The sequence below is a fragment of the Neovison vison genome, chromosome 12 (assembly GCF_020171115.1).
Source record: "Neovison vison isolate M4711 chromosome 12, ASM_NN_V1, whole genome shotgun sequence".
NCBI lineage: Eukaryota > Metazoa > Chordata > Mammalia > Carnivora > Mustelidae > Neogale > Neogale vison.
The window spans coordinates 6191659-6209324 of record NC_058102.1 but is presented as its reverse complement, the minus strand read 5'-3'; the positions used below and the strand labels follow the sequence as shown (position 1 = coordinate 6209324).

The following is a 17666-nucleotide window of genomic DNA, read 5'->3' as shown; positions in this document are numbered from 1 at the left end:
GAAGGAGGCTTCTAGGGATCTCTGTGGCCCGTGTGTGGCTCTCTCACGTAAGAGCCCATCCACCAATCTCAACTCACCCATCTGCAGGCCCGCCCCCCAGGAGTCTGCCTTTCCCTAACACCCTCCCTGAACACCAAGCATCCGCCTGGGGAACAAGGCCCCAACCCGAGGGCTCGATGTATTAACGTCCTGCCAAGAACGGTCTCCGTGCCCCCTCCCGATGGGAGATTCCCACGCTGGGAATTTAGCACAGACAAGGCTCCGGGAAGCAGGCTTAGCCCCACCCCTCCCTTGCCTGTTCTGTTGTTCCATTCTGTGCTGTCATAAAAACAGTGTTTCTGGAACAACTTCCCTCCCTGTGCCCTGTGGGACTTCCCCGTTGAAAGAAAGGAAGTTCTACAAGAAAGAGATGGGGAGACGGTGCACAGCTCGCCCCGCCCAGGGCTGGGGTGCCGGGCCTCGAGGGGACGGCTGGGGAGGGACCGGCAGCCCAAAAGGCCTGGGCCCCCGGGGCACAGGGGGTGTCCACATGGGGAAGCGCAGGGACAGGGAGGGAGAGGCAGAGCCACGTGCGGGCCAGCCCTCTGGCTTTTGTCCAGGGCCAGTGGGGAGCAGGGAGCAAGGTCTCTGAGCCAGAGGGGCCCGGTCTTCCTGAGTTTCCCATCCTCTACCTGGATGCCACCCCCCCAACTCCCTAATACCTTCTCCACATCCGGCTAGAATGATTCCAACAAGAACAGATGCTTGAACCCTCAACAGCTTCCCTTCCTTCTGGACAAACCCCCAAACCCTACTGCCCTCCCCCCACCGCCCTGCCATCCCTCCTCTTGTCCTATGAAGCATCTTCATCTCCTCCCGACCTCAGGGCCTTGGCACCGGGAAGGTCCTTCTCCCTCCTCTCTGTCCTTGGCCTCCACGTCTCAGCCCAGGGGAGCAGCTCCCATCACCCCATCTGACCCACTGTGCCATGCCCGGTGCCCGGTCTCCTGTGTGACAGGAGCAAGGGTGTCCTCTCTCCAGGCAAAGACAGGCTCCCGGGCCTGGGCCTGCGCCTCCAGTATCGTCGAAATGACACCAAGCTAAGGAGGGCCCGGGCCCAGCTCCCCTCCTGCCTTCACAGGCCCAGGGCCTCAGCTGTGGCCCAGCGGGAGGGGCCTCTGCCTCTGTCCGTCCACCCATGATGGGCCCAGGGAGGGGCCTGCACGGTGCAGTTAGGAGTAAGCCCGGCCCCCAGGAGTGTGGGGTCAGGGTGGCCATGGGGGTTTGGGCCTCTCCAGGGAGGGTCTCCAACACCGCACCCCCACTGGCCTGGGCTGGTAGCATGTGTCAGACGGGCCGTCTGGGAACATGGGTCGTTCCGCAAAGCTTCTGCTTCTAATTTCACAGAAGTATACTGTCCTACGACTGTCATTTCTCTTTCCACTCAAATGTGATTTTTTTTTTTTTTTTTAAGAGAGAGCACGTGAGAGACAGAGCACATACGTGCAAGTGTGGGGAAGGGGCAGCGGGAGAGAGACTCCCAAGCAGACCCCACGTTCCGCGTGGGGCCCGACTCAGGGCTCGGTCGCACAATCCTGAGCTCATGACCTGAGCTGAAACCCACAGTCGGTGCTTGACCGACCGAGCCCCCCAGATGGCCCTCAGTGCGGTGATTCTTCAGAGCCTCGCTGGCTGTCTCTGGTCTCACGGCTGCCTCTGCCCTACAGCGTGCACCCACTCCGCCCGTGAGGGAGCCAAGCTCCCCAGACGACGACCGAGCTCCTCACACCACTCCTGAGGGGGCTTTGGGCTGTCCCTTAGGAAAACGTGCTCGGGAAAGGACCGGCTGGTCACCGACACCATGTGACTGAGCGCATCGGAGCGGGCCCCCTGCGGCCACAGCCGGACACCCGGTGCAGGCCTTGGCGGTCCAAGGGCAGGCAAGTGAGCTCTGCACAAGCTGGTCAACCTTCCCGGTTTCCCTTCTGCAGCTGACCCTCGCTGAAGCTGCTCCTCCCGGACCCCAGCCCCTGCCCGCTGCCCCTGCCTGTGCTGGGAAACTCCAGTTCACTTTCATTTAGAACCCGGCACGAGGGAGCACCGGGCCCTCAGAGACCGGGTTATAGGGGATGTGGTCCCCCCGGCCCCCACAAGGCCACGGCCCCAAGACCTCACCTTGATGACCAGGTCCACAAAGCCCTTGTCGTCATCACTGGAGACGGGCGTGTAGGGCCGAATGACCAGGTTTCCATCGATCCGAGCTGAGAGGTAGATGTGCTGGCCTGCAGGACGAGATGGGGGTTTCTGGTCCCGGAGGGTCTGCGGACCACCTCTGCAGGGTGTGCTGGGTCTAGTCAGTCATCACCCTGCGCCCTGCCCTGTCCTCAAGAGGCCAGCCTGGCCTCAGCTCAGGCCCCCTTCCCGCCCCCACAGGGCTTTCCCATCATGTCCCAGCTTCCTGCTGTCACAGCTCTGCTCCGGCCAGAGACGCTGTCAGGGACACCACGGATGTCCCCTCTCATTCGCACACTCGTTGAAGGGCCCTTGTGGCTGTCCTTGGTCCTTGAAGACTTCCCCACTCTCCCTAACTCAAGTGCAAAGCTCCCAGTTCTCTGACCTAGCCCCCAGCTCCACTCACCGACGGGGAGGCCCAGGATGTGCTGGGGCGACGGCAGGGCGAAGCGGAACCGCCGGGTGTCGTGGCTGATCACCTGCGAAGAGGCCCGAGCTGTTAGCACGTGCGGCAGAGCGGCCCCCAGCCCTCATTCTGGACGCGTCTCGCGTCATCCAGAAGGGACGCTGATGTCACGTGTGGACGTACAACGTGTGCACGCACGTGTGCATAGGCACGGAGTCAAACACGCACCACGTGTGCCTCTGCTCTCACTGGCCCAGAGAAGGGCAGGACCCCCCAGCAAGGGGATTAGGGTAGGGAATGAACTCAGGATCCCAACGGGAGGCTGCCAGATGGCCCAGAAAATTCTGAGGGCAAGAGGGAGGATCCAACCCTGCCATCAGCTTGGGCAGGGTCCTGGGGTGGCAGGAAGACCTCGGGCTCTGGGCTGGCAAACTAAGGGCAGGGCTGAGACAAGGCCCGTATGCTAGGGCCGGGGACACAAGAGAGGGGCTCCAGATGATGCTTAAAGTCCCGAGAAGTGGGACGGCCATGACGGCAGCGGGCTGCACAGGGCAGAAGTGCACCAGCCCCACTGCCCACGAGGTCACAGCCACAGCTAAGGGACCTAAGCCAGACCTCCACCCTGCGCAGGGTGGGCAGGCGACGGCCGTTTTCCCCCCCAGAGTGGGGCAGAGGCTGGTTAAGAGCCAGGCTCAGCCAAGCAAGGAGCCAGAACCAAAGCCCCCCACTCCCCGTTAAGCAGACTTAACCCAAGGCCGGGGAGGCAAGTCTCCCACAGTAAGCTGTGGTCAGAGCTGGGAATAAGCCCAGAGCCCCAGCTCCCTGAGGCCTCTGCGGGGGTCTCTCCTGCACCCGGCCACTATCCAGCACGGGTCTGCGCACACACGAGGCTAGGCGACGTGGCAAGGTCCACTGATGGACAGCGTCATCACTTGGAGGGAGGACAGCAGACTCCTCCAAAGGAGCAGAGCACCATTCTGAGCGTTCCTGAAGCGGACAAGCAGAGGCAGGAGGCCCGGATCGCAGAAAGCCAGAGCCCGGCCACCCCCTAGGACAGCCCCAGAGGTCTCTGCACCCCCAGCCCAAGCCCGAGGCGGCCTCCCCCGTGAACCTTGCGCTCCATGCAAACTAAGCCCCCAGGCCTCCTGGGAGCAGAGTCCAGGATTATCAACTGGTCCTGGGCTCAAGGTCAGAAGCCCACACACCAGACAACTTTGGGAAGAAGAGGAACAGGGAAAAACACTGATAATTCCTGGGCTGGATGACAGAGGCGGGGCCCAGCAAAGTCATGAGGCTAACGTCTGTGCAGGGCTCAGCATGGGGCTGATGGCCAGGGTGAGCCGACCCGTCCACCCCCCAGAGCTCCAGGGAGACCTTGAGGGTCAGCAGGTCCAGGAAGGGCAAGCAGTGGGGGCAGGGGGCCTCCCTGCACCACTGGGAGAGCTTAGCGAACGTATCAAAAAGCGGACCCAGGGCGCCTGGGTGGCTCAGTGGGTTAAGCCACTGCCTTCCGCTCGGGTCATGATCTCAGGGTCCTGGGATCGAGTCCCGCATCGGGCTCTCTGCTCAGCAGGGAGCCTGCTTCCCTCTCTCTCCTCTCTCTCTCTCTGCCTGCCTCTCCATCTACTTGTGATTTCTCTCTGTCAAAAAAAGAAAAAAGAAAAAGAAAAAAAAAAAGCGGACCCGGCCGCTGACCCCCAAAAGCCACCACTAGGCTCTAGTGGGGGAAGGAGCAGATTTAACTGCTTCGGACAATCAAAAGGGACTGGCGGGTCGACTGTATGACTGCCCTATGGGGAAATGCTAGACAGTTGTCAAAAATAATTTGGATGAGATGTGGTAAGGTGTCCGTGTTATATGGCTGGGTGAAAAAAATCAGATTCTTAAAAAAGTGACAGTAAGTATACACACGCCTAAAACTGCACACATCACACGTGTATGAACGGGATGCCCAGGAAAAGGCTCGCACGGCCCGCGAAGGGGACCCTCCATACGGAGGCGGCATGGGGGGGATGTGAATACTTAACAAAGAATGTTTATAGTGGGCACATATAAGCCACACGTTCCTTCTGGAATTAAAATGGATATAATATATATAAAACATATTGAAAAGATAAAGCCTCATAAAAGTTTCTGGGAAGTGGTGATTTTTTTTTCTTTTTCCTCTCTTTGACTTGTCTGTGACCTGCCGGTTCTGAGCCTCAAGGGGCCTCAGACGGGTGCGGAGCTCAGGGTGGAGACGGGGCAGGGCCCAGGGCCTGGCAGGTGACTTTCTCCGCTCCATGACTCAGTTCTCCCTGTCACACCCTTCCGAGGCAGCTGCGGTGGCCAGAAATAGCAACAGGGAGGGGCTCTGAGGAGGGAGAGCAGGGAGAAAAGCAGCTGCTGTAGGGAGGCAGGGCAAAGGCAGGAGAGGATGGTTTTAAATCATGATCAGATCTTTGAAAAGGGAAAGGGTCAAACAGGAGGGCAAGAGTGAGCCTTCCAGAGGGGGCGGATGACCACAAGATCATGAATCTGCAGAGGCAGAAGGTACCAGGGTCCCACAAGCCCAGAGAAGGCGACCCTGGAGGCAGGGGGGGAGTCGTTTGCTTTAAGGAAAGGGGCACTGGGATGGGAAGCACCTGGGACCAAGGCAGGGGCAGGCCCGAGTCCTCGTTCTACTCCTAACTCAACAGTGTGACCTCCAATGCCCCCCGCTCCTCTCTTGCCCTCTGTATTCCCATCTGTTAAATGGGCGCTTAGATCCCAAAGTCCTGAGGGGTCCCCTTGCTCTGGACTTCTGTGGGATAGAGTGTGGTTTGCAGAGCAGGCTCTGTGGTCAGAGAACTGGGTTCGAACCCCTCCGCCTGTTTACTGGTAGCCCTAGAAGGGGACATCACTTCAATTTCCCTATCTGAAAGATGGGCAGACAACAGGATCTATTTCGGGGGGAGAGGAACTTGTTCCCTGAGCACACGGCAGGTGCCGAGAAGCTCTGCGGGGTCGGCAGGGAGGGCGAGGAGCATCCGTGGGCCCGGATGCTGCAAGCCCGGGGTGTCAGGCCCTCACCTCCTTGTCGATGAGCCGCAGCGGGTACTTGATGTCCGGGCTCTCAAGGGTGATGGCCGGGGCTGAGCGCTGGAACAGCTTCATGAGCAGGTTGTAGAGGAACCAGACTGGGGACAGGACCACGTGGCCCAACTGAAATGACAGGGAGAGAGCCACGAGGTCAGCTGGCCTGCCACCTGCCCTTCCCGCAAACACAACAGTTGGTTCACACCTCCAGGCCTCTGCTCATGCTGTCCCTTCTGCCAGGAGCACCCTCTCCCCACCACCCTCATCCAGGGAACCCCGGCATCCACTTCGGTGCCGGCTGGGAGAAGTTACAAAACCCAGGCACTTGAAACCTGTTGTTGTATTTCTAAGTCACTGGCAAAGCTCCATTTCCCAGAGGAACCAGGACAAAGAAAGCTACATAACAGAGCATGTGTCCCTTTTCACTTGGCTGCCAGGAAGCTCAGAGTAAAGTTCTCAAGTAATTGTGCTTAATCTTGGGCACTGAGTATCTGTGCTCCCTCCCTCTTTCCCTTCCTTTAGTCAACTTCCCTGCTCCCTCGTCCTGAGCCTGGAAGTTCTGCCTTCAGGTTTGAGGGACAGCTGAGGCACTGAACTGGGCATGGAGAGCTCTCTGCTCCTTGTTGGCTGTGTGATCCTGGCTAATTCCCTTGCCCTCTCTGAAATGAATTGGACCAGATGATTTGCAAGGACCCCTGAAACTCAGAGAGTCTACTGCCCAGAACCGTGATGAGCCCCACATGGTCGTTCAGCACCACTTTAGAGATGAGCAAGCAGCTCAGAGAGGTGAACCTACTTGCCCAGAGTCACACAGCAGGCGGGTGGGGAGCTGCAATGTGAACCTGAGTCCACTGGCTTCCCCAGTCACACTCTTAAACATCTGGCCCATGCTCCCTCTCCTACGTGACCTTGAGAGGCTCCCCCTTGCCAGTCCCCCACCCCCCACAATCAACCTCACCAACACCCTAAAAGATGGCTTAGATTTTTATCTATCTTTTAAGTAGACTTACTTTTAAGATTTATTTATTTATGGTGGGGAGAGACTTGAGCACGCGGTGGAGCAGCAGAGGGAGAGGGAGAGGAAGGCCCAAGCAGACTCTATGCTGAGCACAGAGCCCTACACGGGGCTCGATCCCACAACCCCGAGATCACGACCCAAGCCAAAACCAAGAGTCGGACACTCAACTGACTGTGCCACCCAGCGCCGGTTAAAAAACACAAAACCCAAATTCCCTGGCCAGATAGCTCACTGCACTTCAGTTTACTTGGAGAGAAGAGCCTTGCAGAAGCTAACAACTGGTCACTGGTCACCCATCCTTTCTAGCAGGTTTTGTCCCAGGGCAAATCACTCGGCCTCTCAGAGCTGTTTCTCCAACTGTGAAATAGGATCATTTCATCCGCCTCTAACCACGAGGGACACAGTAAGGGCCATTCCCCAGGATAACTCAAAAATGGCACAAAAAAACCAAAGGAAGGTCAGAGAACCGGTCCTCATTAAAGGAAGCTCTTGTGGGTTAAACAGAGGCCCCCAAAGACATACCCACCCGGATCCTGGGAACGCGACCTGACCGATAATGGACCTTTGTTGATGCAACCCAGCTAAGGATGTGGGGGTAAGTATCAGGGATTATCCCGGTGGGTCCCCAACCCCATGACAAGTGTCCATATAAGAGAAAGAAGACTCAGAGTGAACTTGAAGACGGAGACAAAGACTGGAGGGAGGGGCCAACAGCCAAGGAAGCTAAACGTTCTTGACAACCACCGGAAGTAGGAAGAGACAAGAAGAACCCTCCCCTAGACTTCCAGAGAGGGGGCCCTGCCGGCACACTGATTTCAGACTTCTGGCCTCAGGAAGTGTGAGAGAATAATGTCTGCTGTCTTATGCCAGTTTTCGGTGACTCTTACAGTTAGTTCTAGGAAGCCGAGAGAGAGGCCAAAGAGACAGAGCACTGGAACGTGATGCATGGCTTTGGATTATAATCTTGGGCCAGAAATAAAATAGCTATAATGGGCAATATTTTTTTAAGATTTATTTATTATTTGAAGCAAAGAGAGACAGAGAGAGAGAGCGCGCACAAGCAGGGGAGAGGCTGAGAGGAAAGGAGAGAATCTCAAGCAGGCTCCCTGTAGAGCACAGAGCCTGACATGACCCATTCCGTGACCATGACCTGAGCTGAAATCAAGAATCGGGATGCTCGACCACTGAACCACCCAGGCGCCCCTACAAAGGGCAATATTGAGACAACTGGTGAAATCTGAATTAAGGCCCATGGATTAGATAAGGGCATTGCAGGGGCGCCTAAGTGGTTCAGTCGGTTAAGCATCTGCCTTCAGCTCAGGTCATGATCCCAGAGTCCTGGGATCCAGTCCTACGATGTGGTCTAGGTGGGGAGCCTGCTTCTCCCTCTCCCTCTGCCTGCCACTCCCACTGCTTGTGCTCGTGTTCTCTCTCTCTTCTGTCAAATAAATAAATAAAATCTTAAATCTTAAAAAAAAAAAAAAAAGGTAAAAGAGCACCGCATCAATGTCACTTTCCTGAATTGATCACTGTCCTGTAATAAGGCAACAGAATGGCCTTTGTCCTTAGGAGATACACACTCAAGTATTTAGGGACAAAGGGGCTTTGTACCTATACCTTACTCTTATATAGTTAAATAATAATGAAATATACGCACACCCACAATAACGCAAATACAGTAAACGTTAACTACATTAGTGACAAGGTCCGTCTGAGCAAAAAGTATACAGGAATTCTTCACACATTATTGCAACTTTACTGTAAGTTTGAAATTATTTCAAAATAAAAAGTGGGTGTGGGGTGGGGAGGAGCCCACACTGGTGGTTCGAACAGTGAGGCTGAGATCCCAAAGTCCACACTGCTTCTCCAGAAAGCTGGCTCACATTTTTGTTCTCTAGCCATCATGGACACACCCCCCTAACTTTAGTTCTCTCAGCAAATGATCATGTGTTCTCCTTATCATCACCATACAAGTTCCCCTTTTTGCCTTGACTGCCAGGAAGCTCAGGGCCAAGTTCTTCGATTACACAGCTTCTTGAGGTAGCATATTCTGCAGAGCGTAGACCTGAAGTGGCTGGTGAGAGAGGACCCTCGCCTCTCAAGGCCCACCCCACTGCTCCCTGGCTTCCTAGAAGCCTTGCCAGGATTCTCCACTTTCTATCGACCCAGGGAGGGTGCTCTGGATGAGTAGCTGAGGCCTCTCGGAGCCTCAGTGTTCTCATCTGTAGAAGAAAGACTGACTGCTCTGTCCACCTTCTGGGAGAGCCAGGACATGAGCTGAGATGGGGGTGTCCAGGTCACAGAGGAATGTGGGTGCACACACAGGAACTTTGTCCTGCCGCCCTCAGTGGGCCTCTGCCAGCGGGGAGATGGAATACCCCCGTGAAGGAAGGGCAGAAGCACCATGGCCCCTGTTCCCAGAACCAGCCCAGCAGCTTCAAGTTACCTTGTGGCTGCTCCGGTTTCAGGCCCTTTGTTGGGCTTAGAACAATGGGCCTCTCTCCCAGGCAGGGCCTCCAGGCTGGGTACAGCCTAGGCCCCACCCCACAGAGTCCCTGGTCTGTGACTAATGGGTCTGAAGGAAAGGCTCTCTAGAGCCAGCCAGGGCTCCCTTCCCCAACACCCCCCCCCCCCCCCGCCCATCACAGCAGGGGTTGGGGCCACCCAGCAGGGGTCTCTGGCCACTGCCAATTTACCCAGCCCCCACCATATCCCAGACAGCACACAGTGTTTCGCCCATCCTGGGTCTCATTAAGGGGCCTGACTGGCAGCCCTGGACTCGGGGGTCAGGAGGCCCAGGTCTGAAACCCCAGCTCAGGACCTCAAGGGGAGAACCTCAGCCTTTCTAGGCCCCGCCCTCTTCAAGTGCAAGAGGACGTCCTATCTAGGGCTGGGGGGGGATTGGGGGGGATTGCCGGGGGAGGTAGGGGGGATGGGGGGATGATGGAAAAGGCCTCACACAGGGCGGGTAGGGCAACCGATCCCAAGCTGGGACTGCCCAGTGAATGAGCAACCTGCGCTAATCCTCCTTTCCGCCTCAGGCAGCAGGCACCGTGTTCATCACCAGGTCACAGATAAGGAAACAAACCCAGAGAAGGGCCGTATCTCACCCCTAATGCACCAAAGCCAATTCTCAGAACCACACTCACAAGGGATATTACTGTCCCTGTTCCTCAAGTGACTTGCCTGTGGTCCGTCCTACAGCAAGTCAGGGGAGAAGCCAGGACTCAGCACCAGGCCCGACTAGCTCTTCCCAGGCCACCTCCCTGGACAGGGGCGCTCTCGGTGCCTTGGCCACAGAGCCCGAGGCCCGAATCCCACCCACCACTGTCCCATGTCCTGCCTCCCACAATGAGGCCCCAATTGCCAAGCCAATGGGGCCCCCACTCCCTCCTCAAACACCCACGATGGCTCCCACTGCCTACATTCCTCCTGTATGGCTACAGCTCTGGCCAAAAGCCCTTCTTGCCTCAGGCCTTTGCACAGTCTTCCTTCTGCCCCAACGGCCCTTCTTCTTCCCTCATCCAGACAGGAAACTCCTACTGATCCCTCCGAGCCCAGGTCAAAGATCAAATCTTCCTTGACTGGCCCTCCCTAGCTAACCTGGCCCTCAGTGGACTTCCACAGCCCCTGCTCCCCTCTGCAAACTCGGTGGGGGTGAGGAGAAGCCGCAAGCCCCTCCCAGTCAATCAGAGAAGCCCTATCTTTTGGGAGCACTGTTTAGGGAGAGAGTGGAGTGAACTTACATTTGCAGGAAATCACCATTGGAAGGAGCCCCGCAGATGGACTGAAATGGCGGTAAGGGCCAGCTGGAGTTGTGTCTGGTGCTCCCTGGAGTTTTATTTTCCCCAGACCTTGGCCAAGTTTGATAACATAAGACCCCCTGGGCCTGCAGCTCGCTCTGCAATTAGCAAAAGGCCTTCCCTTGCATTTCCTCACTGACCCACAGCAGTCAGTGAGAGTCAGGCCCACTGCATTCATTTGACAAATGAGGAAACTGAGGCATCAAGGCCCGGGGTGGAGTCTGGGCTTGGGTCCCCAATCCTCTATCACTTATCTCTCACCTGCCCCAAGCCCACAAACACTGGCTGTGACAAAGATTCCCAGGTCAACAGCTCTGAAGGCAAGTCCTGAACACGGGCTGCAGCCCTCACAGAGTCCTTCCAGGGGCCAGGTACCAGCCTCGGGGACCGCGGATGCCAGCCTGCGCTCAAACGGCCCGTGTGCGGTCACAGCTGATGTGCCACAGCAGACCCCAGAGCAGGAACCCCAGGAGGAAGACATCTGGGTGTCTCCTCACCACGGCACACGCCCCCCCTCAGAGACACTTGGTAAATATTTGTGGAAAAATATTTGTGGAAAAATCCAGGCCCCTCCCCCACCCCAGGCCGTTCTCTGACTCCCTTTATTTTGTCTGGAAGTTTCAGGAACCAGGGCAAGAGGCCAGGTCCCTCCTGGGCAAGCTCGGGGCACCCGTTTACCCTGTCCCTTTGAAAAACCCACAGCCCTTCACGGAGCACAGGCCAAGGTGGCTAGGACCCTTGCTCCCACCCTGGGCACGGCCGCCTTCCAGAGGTCCGGAAGGATCAGTGCCCCGGCCCCGGAAGGAGCTGCTCCCATGGGCAGTTGACAAATGTCATCCGCCTTCCTTCTAGTCCCCACTCCCCGTGACTGGGCTACACAGAGCACCTAATTATCTCTCATAACCCTGTAAGCCCACAGACGGGAGCTATTACCACTCCCAACCAGGCAAGGAAGCAGAGGCCCGGACGACAGACCTGGCCCAAGGGCCAGAACCCAGGCATCTGACTCAAGTCCACGCCCTGAGTCACTGTACAACAGTCTCTCTGTGCCCGCGGGCCCCGGGGGAGAGCAGAGGTGGACTTCTGCAAGCCTACACCTTCCTATCCGGGCAGGCAGCTGTGGGCTGTCAGTCCTTCAGGCCATAAACCCTAGGAAGCACACTTCACACCAGGATCGTGCCGGATTCGGGGGACGCAAGCCACGGGACCCTGCCCCTGAGGAACTCAAGCCAGTGGGAAGACAGACACAGCCAGGGGAAAGGGTACAGTGGAAAGGTAAAGGCTTCAGCTCCCAAAAATGGAAGACTTCGCCAGATTCACAAGGGGTAGGCATGCTCTGTTCCCGCAACTTGGGAGTGGAATGAGCTCTGCACGGCCCCCCACACCCAGCCCAGGGCACTACTCCCACCCCTGCACGCGGTGGCCAGAGGAAACAGAAGGCAGATGGCTGAGCCCAAGGCCCCACCCCAGTTCCAGCTCAGCCGAGCTGCTCCTACACAGACACACACACGTACCCACACGTACAACCAGGTCACCGCAGCCACTGGGGGACGGGGGGGGGGGGGGGTCTGGGAGACAGGTGCCTGCCTCCCAGACCTTGACCTGATGCCCCTCCAGGCCATGCTCTGCCCCTCGGGGAATCAGCAGCCAAAGTCCCAGGATGTCTCCAGGGAGCGCCCAGCACACCCACCACTGCTGAGGGGCTGGGCAGCCCCCACTCTGCCACCCTCCCCAGGGCAGCCCACCCTGCTGCTCAGCCCCTGGAATTCCCTACTGGGACCGGATGTGCCATCCACTCTACCCGGGTTAGGTCTGAGGGAGCAGGGTGAGCCCACCCCAGGCGCCAGCTCCCTGTGCCGAGGCTTACCTGCCTTGTCGCCCACCAGCTGTCCTGCAGGGATCTGGGTGTCCACCTCCCTCCTGGCCCCCTTCTCAGGAAGTGGAAGGAAGTGGGAGGGAGTGGAGGAAGTTCTGCAGGGGGGGCTCCTGGCTTGCAACTGTGGGGGAAGGGGACTCAGGAGGAGGGGCAGGGGGACAGCAATGGGGCTCTCAGCAGAGAAGACACAGCCCTGCTCTCCTGGGGCCAGGGATGAAGGCCACCGACTAGGCAGAGAGGGGGTGGGGCGGGGAGGGAGCAGTGGAAAGCCTGGGACTCTACCTGTGATGGCAGCCTGTCGGCCTGTCAGGGCCCCCTGAGCACTCAATGGCTGAGCTGGGGACAAGGGAGCCACAGTCCTAGATGGTTGGCCAGTCCCCCAGTGTTCCCCCCAGGTGGCTGACAGACTCCGGAGCCAACCCCTGAACCAGGGGGGCCCCCTGGAGCATGGGAGGAGGCCTCCTGCAGAGCCTGCATGTCCCAGATAAGGCGCCCCAGAGCAGTCTGGTGGGCAGAGCTGGAGCCAGCCCCCTGCAGACCCTGTAGAGCCTGAGCCCAGGAGGCCTAGCTAAGGTCTGCTGTGGGTATTTCGGGCTAAGCAGGAATCCCAGCAGGGCACAAAAGGAAGGGGCCATTCCTGCCCAGCCACCTCGGGGGGGGGGCATGTAGGGGGACTGGCCTGCCATCCGGGATAGTGGCTCCCCTGTCCCCAGCACAGCTAAATGCTCAGCGGGCTCCTTGGGCAGAGGAGGCCGAGGAGTTACTGAGTCTCCTGATCCCCAGACAGGGCTCTGCCCCTCACAAGGCGGTTGCCAGGGAGCCTTGGCTCTTTGGCAAAAATGGATGGAGCAGCCACACGCTGGGGACGCAGTGACAAATCCTACCACCGGCAGCCAGAAGGTGAGAAGCATCGCAGGGAAACAGCCGGGGTGGGGGTCAGGGGTCGAGGAACACGTTCCTCTGCAGCTGAGTAATGCCCACGGGTTCACCCTGGGCAAGGCTGCTGCTCGGTCTAAATGTCCCTCAGAGTCCTGGGCTGGGCCACAACTTCATGAGCAAGTACCCAGGCCAAGAGGCCTTTTGGCCTCGTGAGGAGGAGCCTCACAGAGCCAGAGGGAGGAGGCAGGCGCCCTCCAAACCCTGGGTGCCTGGGGTGGGGACGGCAGTGGAGGCAAGCGGCCCTGGGCCTCGTCCTCAGTGCCAGCCCTGTGGCCTGCTCCCCGTGTCCAGCCAGCACCCGGGACCACAGTGTGTGCAGGGATCTGGGCAGCTGCCCTCTGGCTACAGCCTCCTCAAGGAGCACAGGGTCCCAGCCCCACCGTGGGGGCTTTTGAGAAATCCAAGGGCAGAGGTGTGGGGGGCTGGGGAGGCCCTGAGCCAGTCCAAAAGGGACAGCAGGATGGTGGACTTTGGAGCCCACAAATCCAGGCCCTGCCAGGCATCGGCAGGTGACCAAGTGTGAGCTGCATTTCTTCATGTGTGAAATGCGGCTCACAAGTCAGTGAGCTTCTAGCCTTCCCCGGAGAGCGGGAGGCGAGCCCAGCCCGGCAGCCCCGCAGGGCCCCTTCCAGCCAGACTAGGGTGCCCCGGAGTCACTGAGGCCCCAAGAAGCCACAGACCCTGCCACCAGGCCAGAGTGCACACGGACGGCACTCCCACGCCCACGTGCTCTCAGACGCTCTCACACACATTCACTCCGGCCTGCTCACTCGGCCGCACACGTCCACACGCACACTGGCCACCACGCCCGGCCCATAGATTCACACCCAGCCACACATCTGCCCTCTCGAACGTATGCCCATTCACGCTCACTCTCGTGCACACTCACACTTCACACCCAGTCACTTCATTTATTCAACCAGCCGCCTATTTGCACGCACAAACGCGTGTGCGTTCACACTGCCACGCACTCTCGTGCACACCCACACGTCACCCCTCGTGTCATTTATTCACACTCAGCCACACACGTGCGCTCTCAAACTCATTCCCCTTCACACTCACACTCGCTCACCGGCACACTCGCTCACACTCCAACTTCCCCGCCACACCCTCTCCCACCCGCACCCGCAGGGCTCGGGCGCAGCCCCTCCCTCCACAGGGCGGGACCGGGCGGGACCGGGAGGGATGGAGGCGGGGTGGGATGCGGGCGAGCGGGCGGGGCGCCCAGTGTCCGACAGCCGGGTGCCCGCCCTCGGAGCCCGCCGCCCGCACGCCCCCCACCCGGGTCGGGAGAGCTGGGTCCCGGGGACGGAGGGCCGTGGCGTGAGTCGCGGCTCCCGCGGGACACGCGCGGGGCGGGGTAGGCCGGGTGGGGTCCCCGTGCCCCCCGTCCCCGCGGGCCCCCGCGCCCCTCCCCGCCTACCGTGCTCAGCTGGGCCCCCATCGTGGCGCCGCACGGTGCTCCTCCGCCGCTGCCGAGACAGTCGGGCCGCCGCGCCCAGGCCCCGCCCCCGGTCGCGTCACCTCGGCGGAGGGGCGGGGCCGCGCGGACCCAGGCGGCCCCGCCCCGCACGCCGCCGCAGGGCAGGGGCGACCGGGGAGTTGCCCGCGCGCTGCAGGTGGCCCGCGGCCGGCGGCGGCGTTGGGGTCTCCGTGCGAGCGCGCAGCCGGGCTCCGGCCCGCGGGGCGGCCTGGGGTCGCACGTCGGCCTTCTCTGGGTCCCTTTTGTCACCAGAAAGAGGGAAGGTGGCGCCCCTCCTCGACGGGATCCGGAACAGAAAATCCGGAAGCGGCCAGGCCACCCTGGCCTAAAGTCGGACGGGGGCACCTAGCGCGGCGCTGGGCCTCACGGGCCTTCCCGGTCCTGACATTGCTTAGCTGCGTCCCCCTCCAGGCCTTTGAACCCGCTGTTCCCTCTCAACGGGACACTGTCCCCAGCTGCCTCAGGGCCGCCCCCCCGGCTCACTGTTTGGCTGCAGGCCAAATAGCTCTTCCTGCCGCTGAAGTCATTCCACTGTGTTCCCTCCTGGGTGGCCTGTCCCCAGGCCCACTGCATCCCAGGGGACTGTGGGCTCCCTGAGGGCAAGACTTATTGTTATTTTAAGATTTATTTATTAGAAAGGGAGAGGGAGAGAATTCTCAAGCCGGATCCTCTGGCCTGCCCCGCCCCTCGCTGAGCGCACAGCCTGATGGGGCTCAATCCCAGAATCCTGCCATCACGACCTGAGCCAAAATCAGGAGTCCCCAGGGGTATAGTGGTTGCTCAGTAAATACTTGTTGGAAGAGTGAGCTGAACAGCCCATGCTGGCTCCAGGGAGGCTCTCTGGCCTTGGCCTCCTGGAACGGCCTTGGACTCTGATGTGAGCTTCTGTGGGATGTGAGCTTCTGTTAGTCTGACTGCTCAGGCTGCCGGCCCCATGTCCTTGCAATGTGATGCTGTCCAGGCAGAGAAGAACTCAGCCTTCCAGGCAGAAGGAGCTGGACAGAACCTGGAGGTAGAAGCAAGGTGGACAGACACCGGGTCGCAAACACCAGAGGCTCACTGTGCCCGGAGCTGGACCAGGGGGCACAATGAGATTATGTAAAGCCAGGATGAGGCAGTGTGGGGACCTGGGTGGAGGGCACAGCGATGGGGGGAAATGTGGGGAGGACTTAGGCATGTGGGGGAGGGAAGGGCTGGTTTTGAAAGGCAACGGGACAGCATGGAGGGAAGGACAGAGAAAGATCTAAGGGTGAATGTCACAGAAGACCAGTCAGGTATAATTTCATTTTTACTGATCTCAATTTTCTTCTTCTTCTTTTTCCTTTTTTTTTTTTTTTTTTTTTTTTTTAGTAATCTATGCCCAGCATGGGGCTCAAACTCGGGACCCTGAGATCAAAAGTTGCATACTCCCCTCACTGAGCCAGGCCAGTGCCCCCTTACTGAACACAATTTTAATATTATGAAGGAAGTAATCAAATCAGAAAGCTTGCCTTCAGAGTGTGCAGCCAGTAACTTCCCACTGGTAGGTCCTTCTTAGGATAAGCGCCCTTGTGCACAGACGCCTTCCACTGAGGCCCAGGAGCAGATCACCCCTGACCTCCTTGTTTTCCCCAGTCACCTCTGGTTTTCTTCATATCCCTTAATGACGATGATTATCACAAATGTGGACATGTGATGTTGGAGTTCGCTCTCCTTGTGAAATCTGGAGGTGACTGACTTGGCTTTCTCCTTTTGGTCATCCATCCTCACAAGCTAGGAAGAATTCCCACACAGGGATTTTCCTCGAAAGATTCATCCCTTAAATGGCATTCAATACACAAACAAAACTTAAGTACCATTTAGACGAAGGCTATAAATGCTAGTCCAGCAAACGGTCCCACAAAATCAGAATTAAGACAATGTGGGCACCTGGGTGGCTCAGTGGGTTAAGCCACTGCCTTTGGCTCAAGTCATGATCTCAGGGTTTTGGGATTGAGTCCCGCATCGGGCTCTCTGCTCAGCAGGGAGCCTGCTTCCTCCTCTCTCTCTCTGCCTGCCTCTCTGCCTATTTGTGATCTCTCTCTGTCAAATAAATAAATAAAATCTTAAAAAAAAAATTGAGGTACATCAGAATTAAGACAATCTATTTTTCTGTCTTGTAGTATTATTTAAATTATTAGATGTCTTTGTAGACTCAAGAAGGAAATAGCCTTCCTCCTGAAGTCGTCACGTTATTACTGCCTTTCGTAGGATTTTATTAACTCTCCACTTCTCTTTATTTATCTTTCGGAACCTCTACATTTTTTCTGTATATAAAATTAACAGTGTTCATAATCAACACAAATCGTTGAAGCGTTTTGCTTTCACCGTAATAAATCCTGTCTGTGTTTACACCTCAACTCAATAACACACGTCAGTATGTAAAGCACAAAAAGAGATTCCACTCCTAGTTACATCTGTAAGTGTCTCTGGAAAGCGACCCACCTGCCAGGCCCGGCCTCACACGGGTGTTGGCTCCGGCTTGCCGGTGAGACCACAGTCCGTGGCTACACATGAATTTGGGGAGGCCAGACTTGGTACATAAGTGGACAAAAATTGAAGCTGAAGCCAAAACTAGGGGCATATTTTGTCTGCTTGGGACACCCATATGGTCTGGACACTTGTTTGAGCCCTAGGTAGTGTCAACTCCAATATCCCCAGAGACCCGTTGCAGCCACACCATCCAGCTGGCTTGGGCCCCAGGCCTAGCAATCCTGTCCTCCGGCTGCCCCAGCCCAGAAAAGGGACTGGGTGCACCTGTCTTGCCCAGTTATTAATCTGGGCCTCGACTCCCAAGATTTCCTTCCTTTAGATCTACTTACAATGGCCAAGTACCTGTTGCTTTCCAGGGGACC

At 57.9% G+C, this 17666-nt stretch overlaps 1 protein-coding gene across 1 annotated transcript in view; it reads right to left on the bottom strand.

The window, feature by feature from the left end:
- Window positions 1–14811, bottom strand: part of LOC122891107 (NADH-cytochrome b5 reductase 3) — a 29046-nt gene extending 14235 nt beyond the window's left edge. Inside the window, exons 1-4 of the mRNA XM_044226543.1 lie at window positions 14734–14811; window positions 5669–5800; window positions 2618–2690; window positions 2155–2261 (exon numbers count right to left, since the gene is read on the bottom strand). Coding sequence (XP_044082478.1) covers window positions 2155–2261; window positions 2618–2690; window positions 5669–5800; window positions 14734–14754 — 333 coding nt within the window. The 5' untranslated portion in view covers window positions 14755–14811. The remainder of the gene's footprint in view (window positions 1–2154; window positions 2262–2617; window positions 2691–5668; window positions 5801–14733) is intronic.
- Between the last annotated feature and the right edge of the window lie 2855 nt (window positions 14812–17666).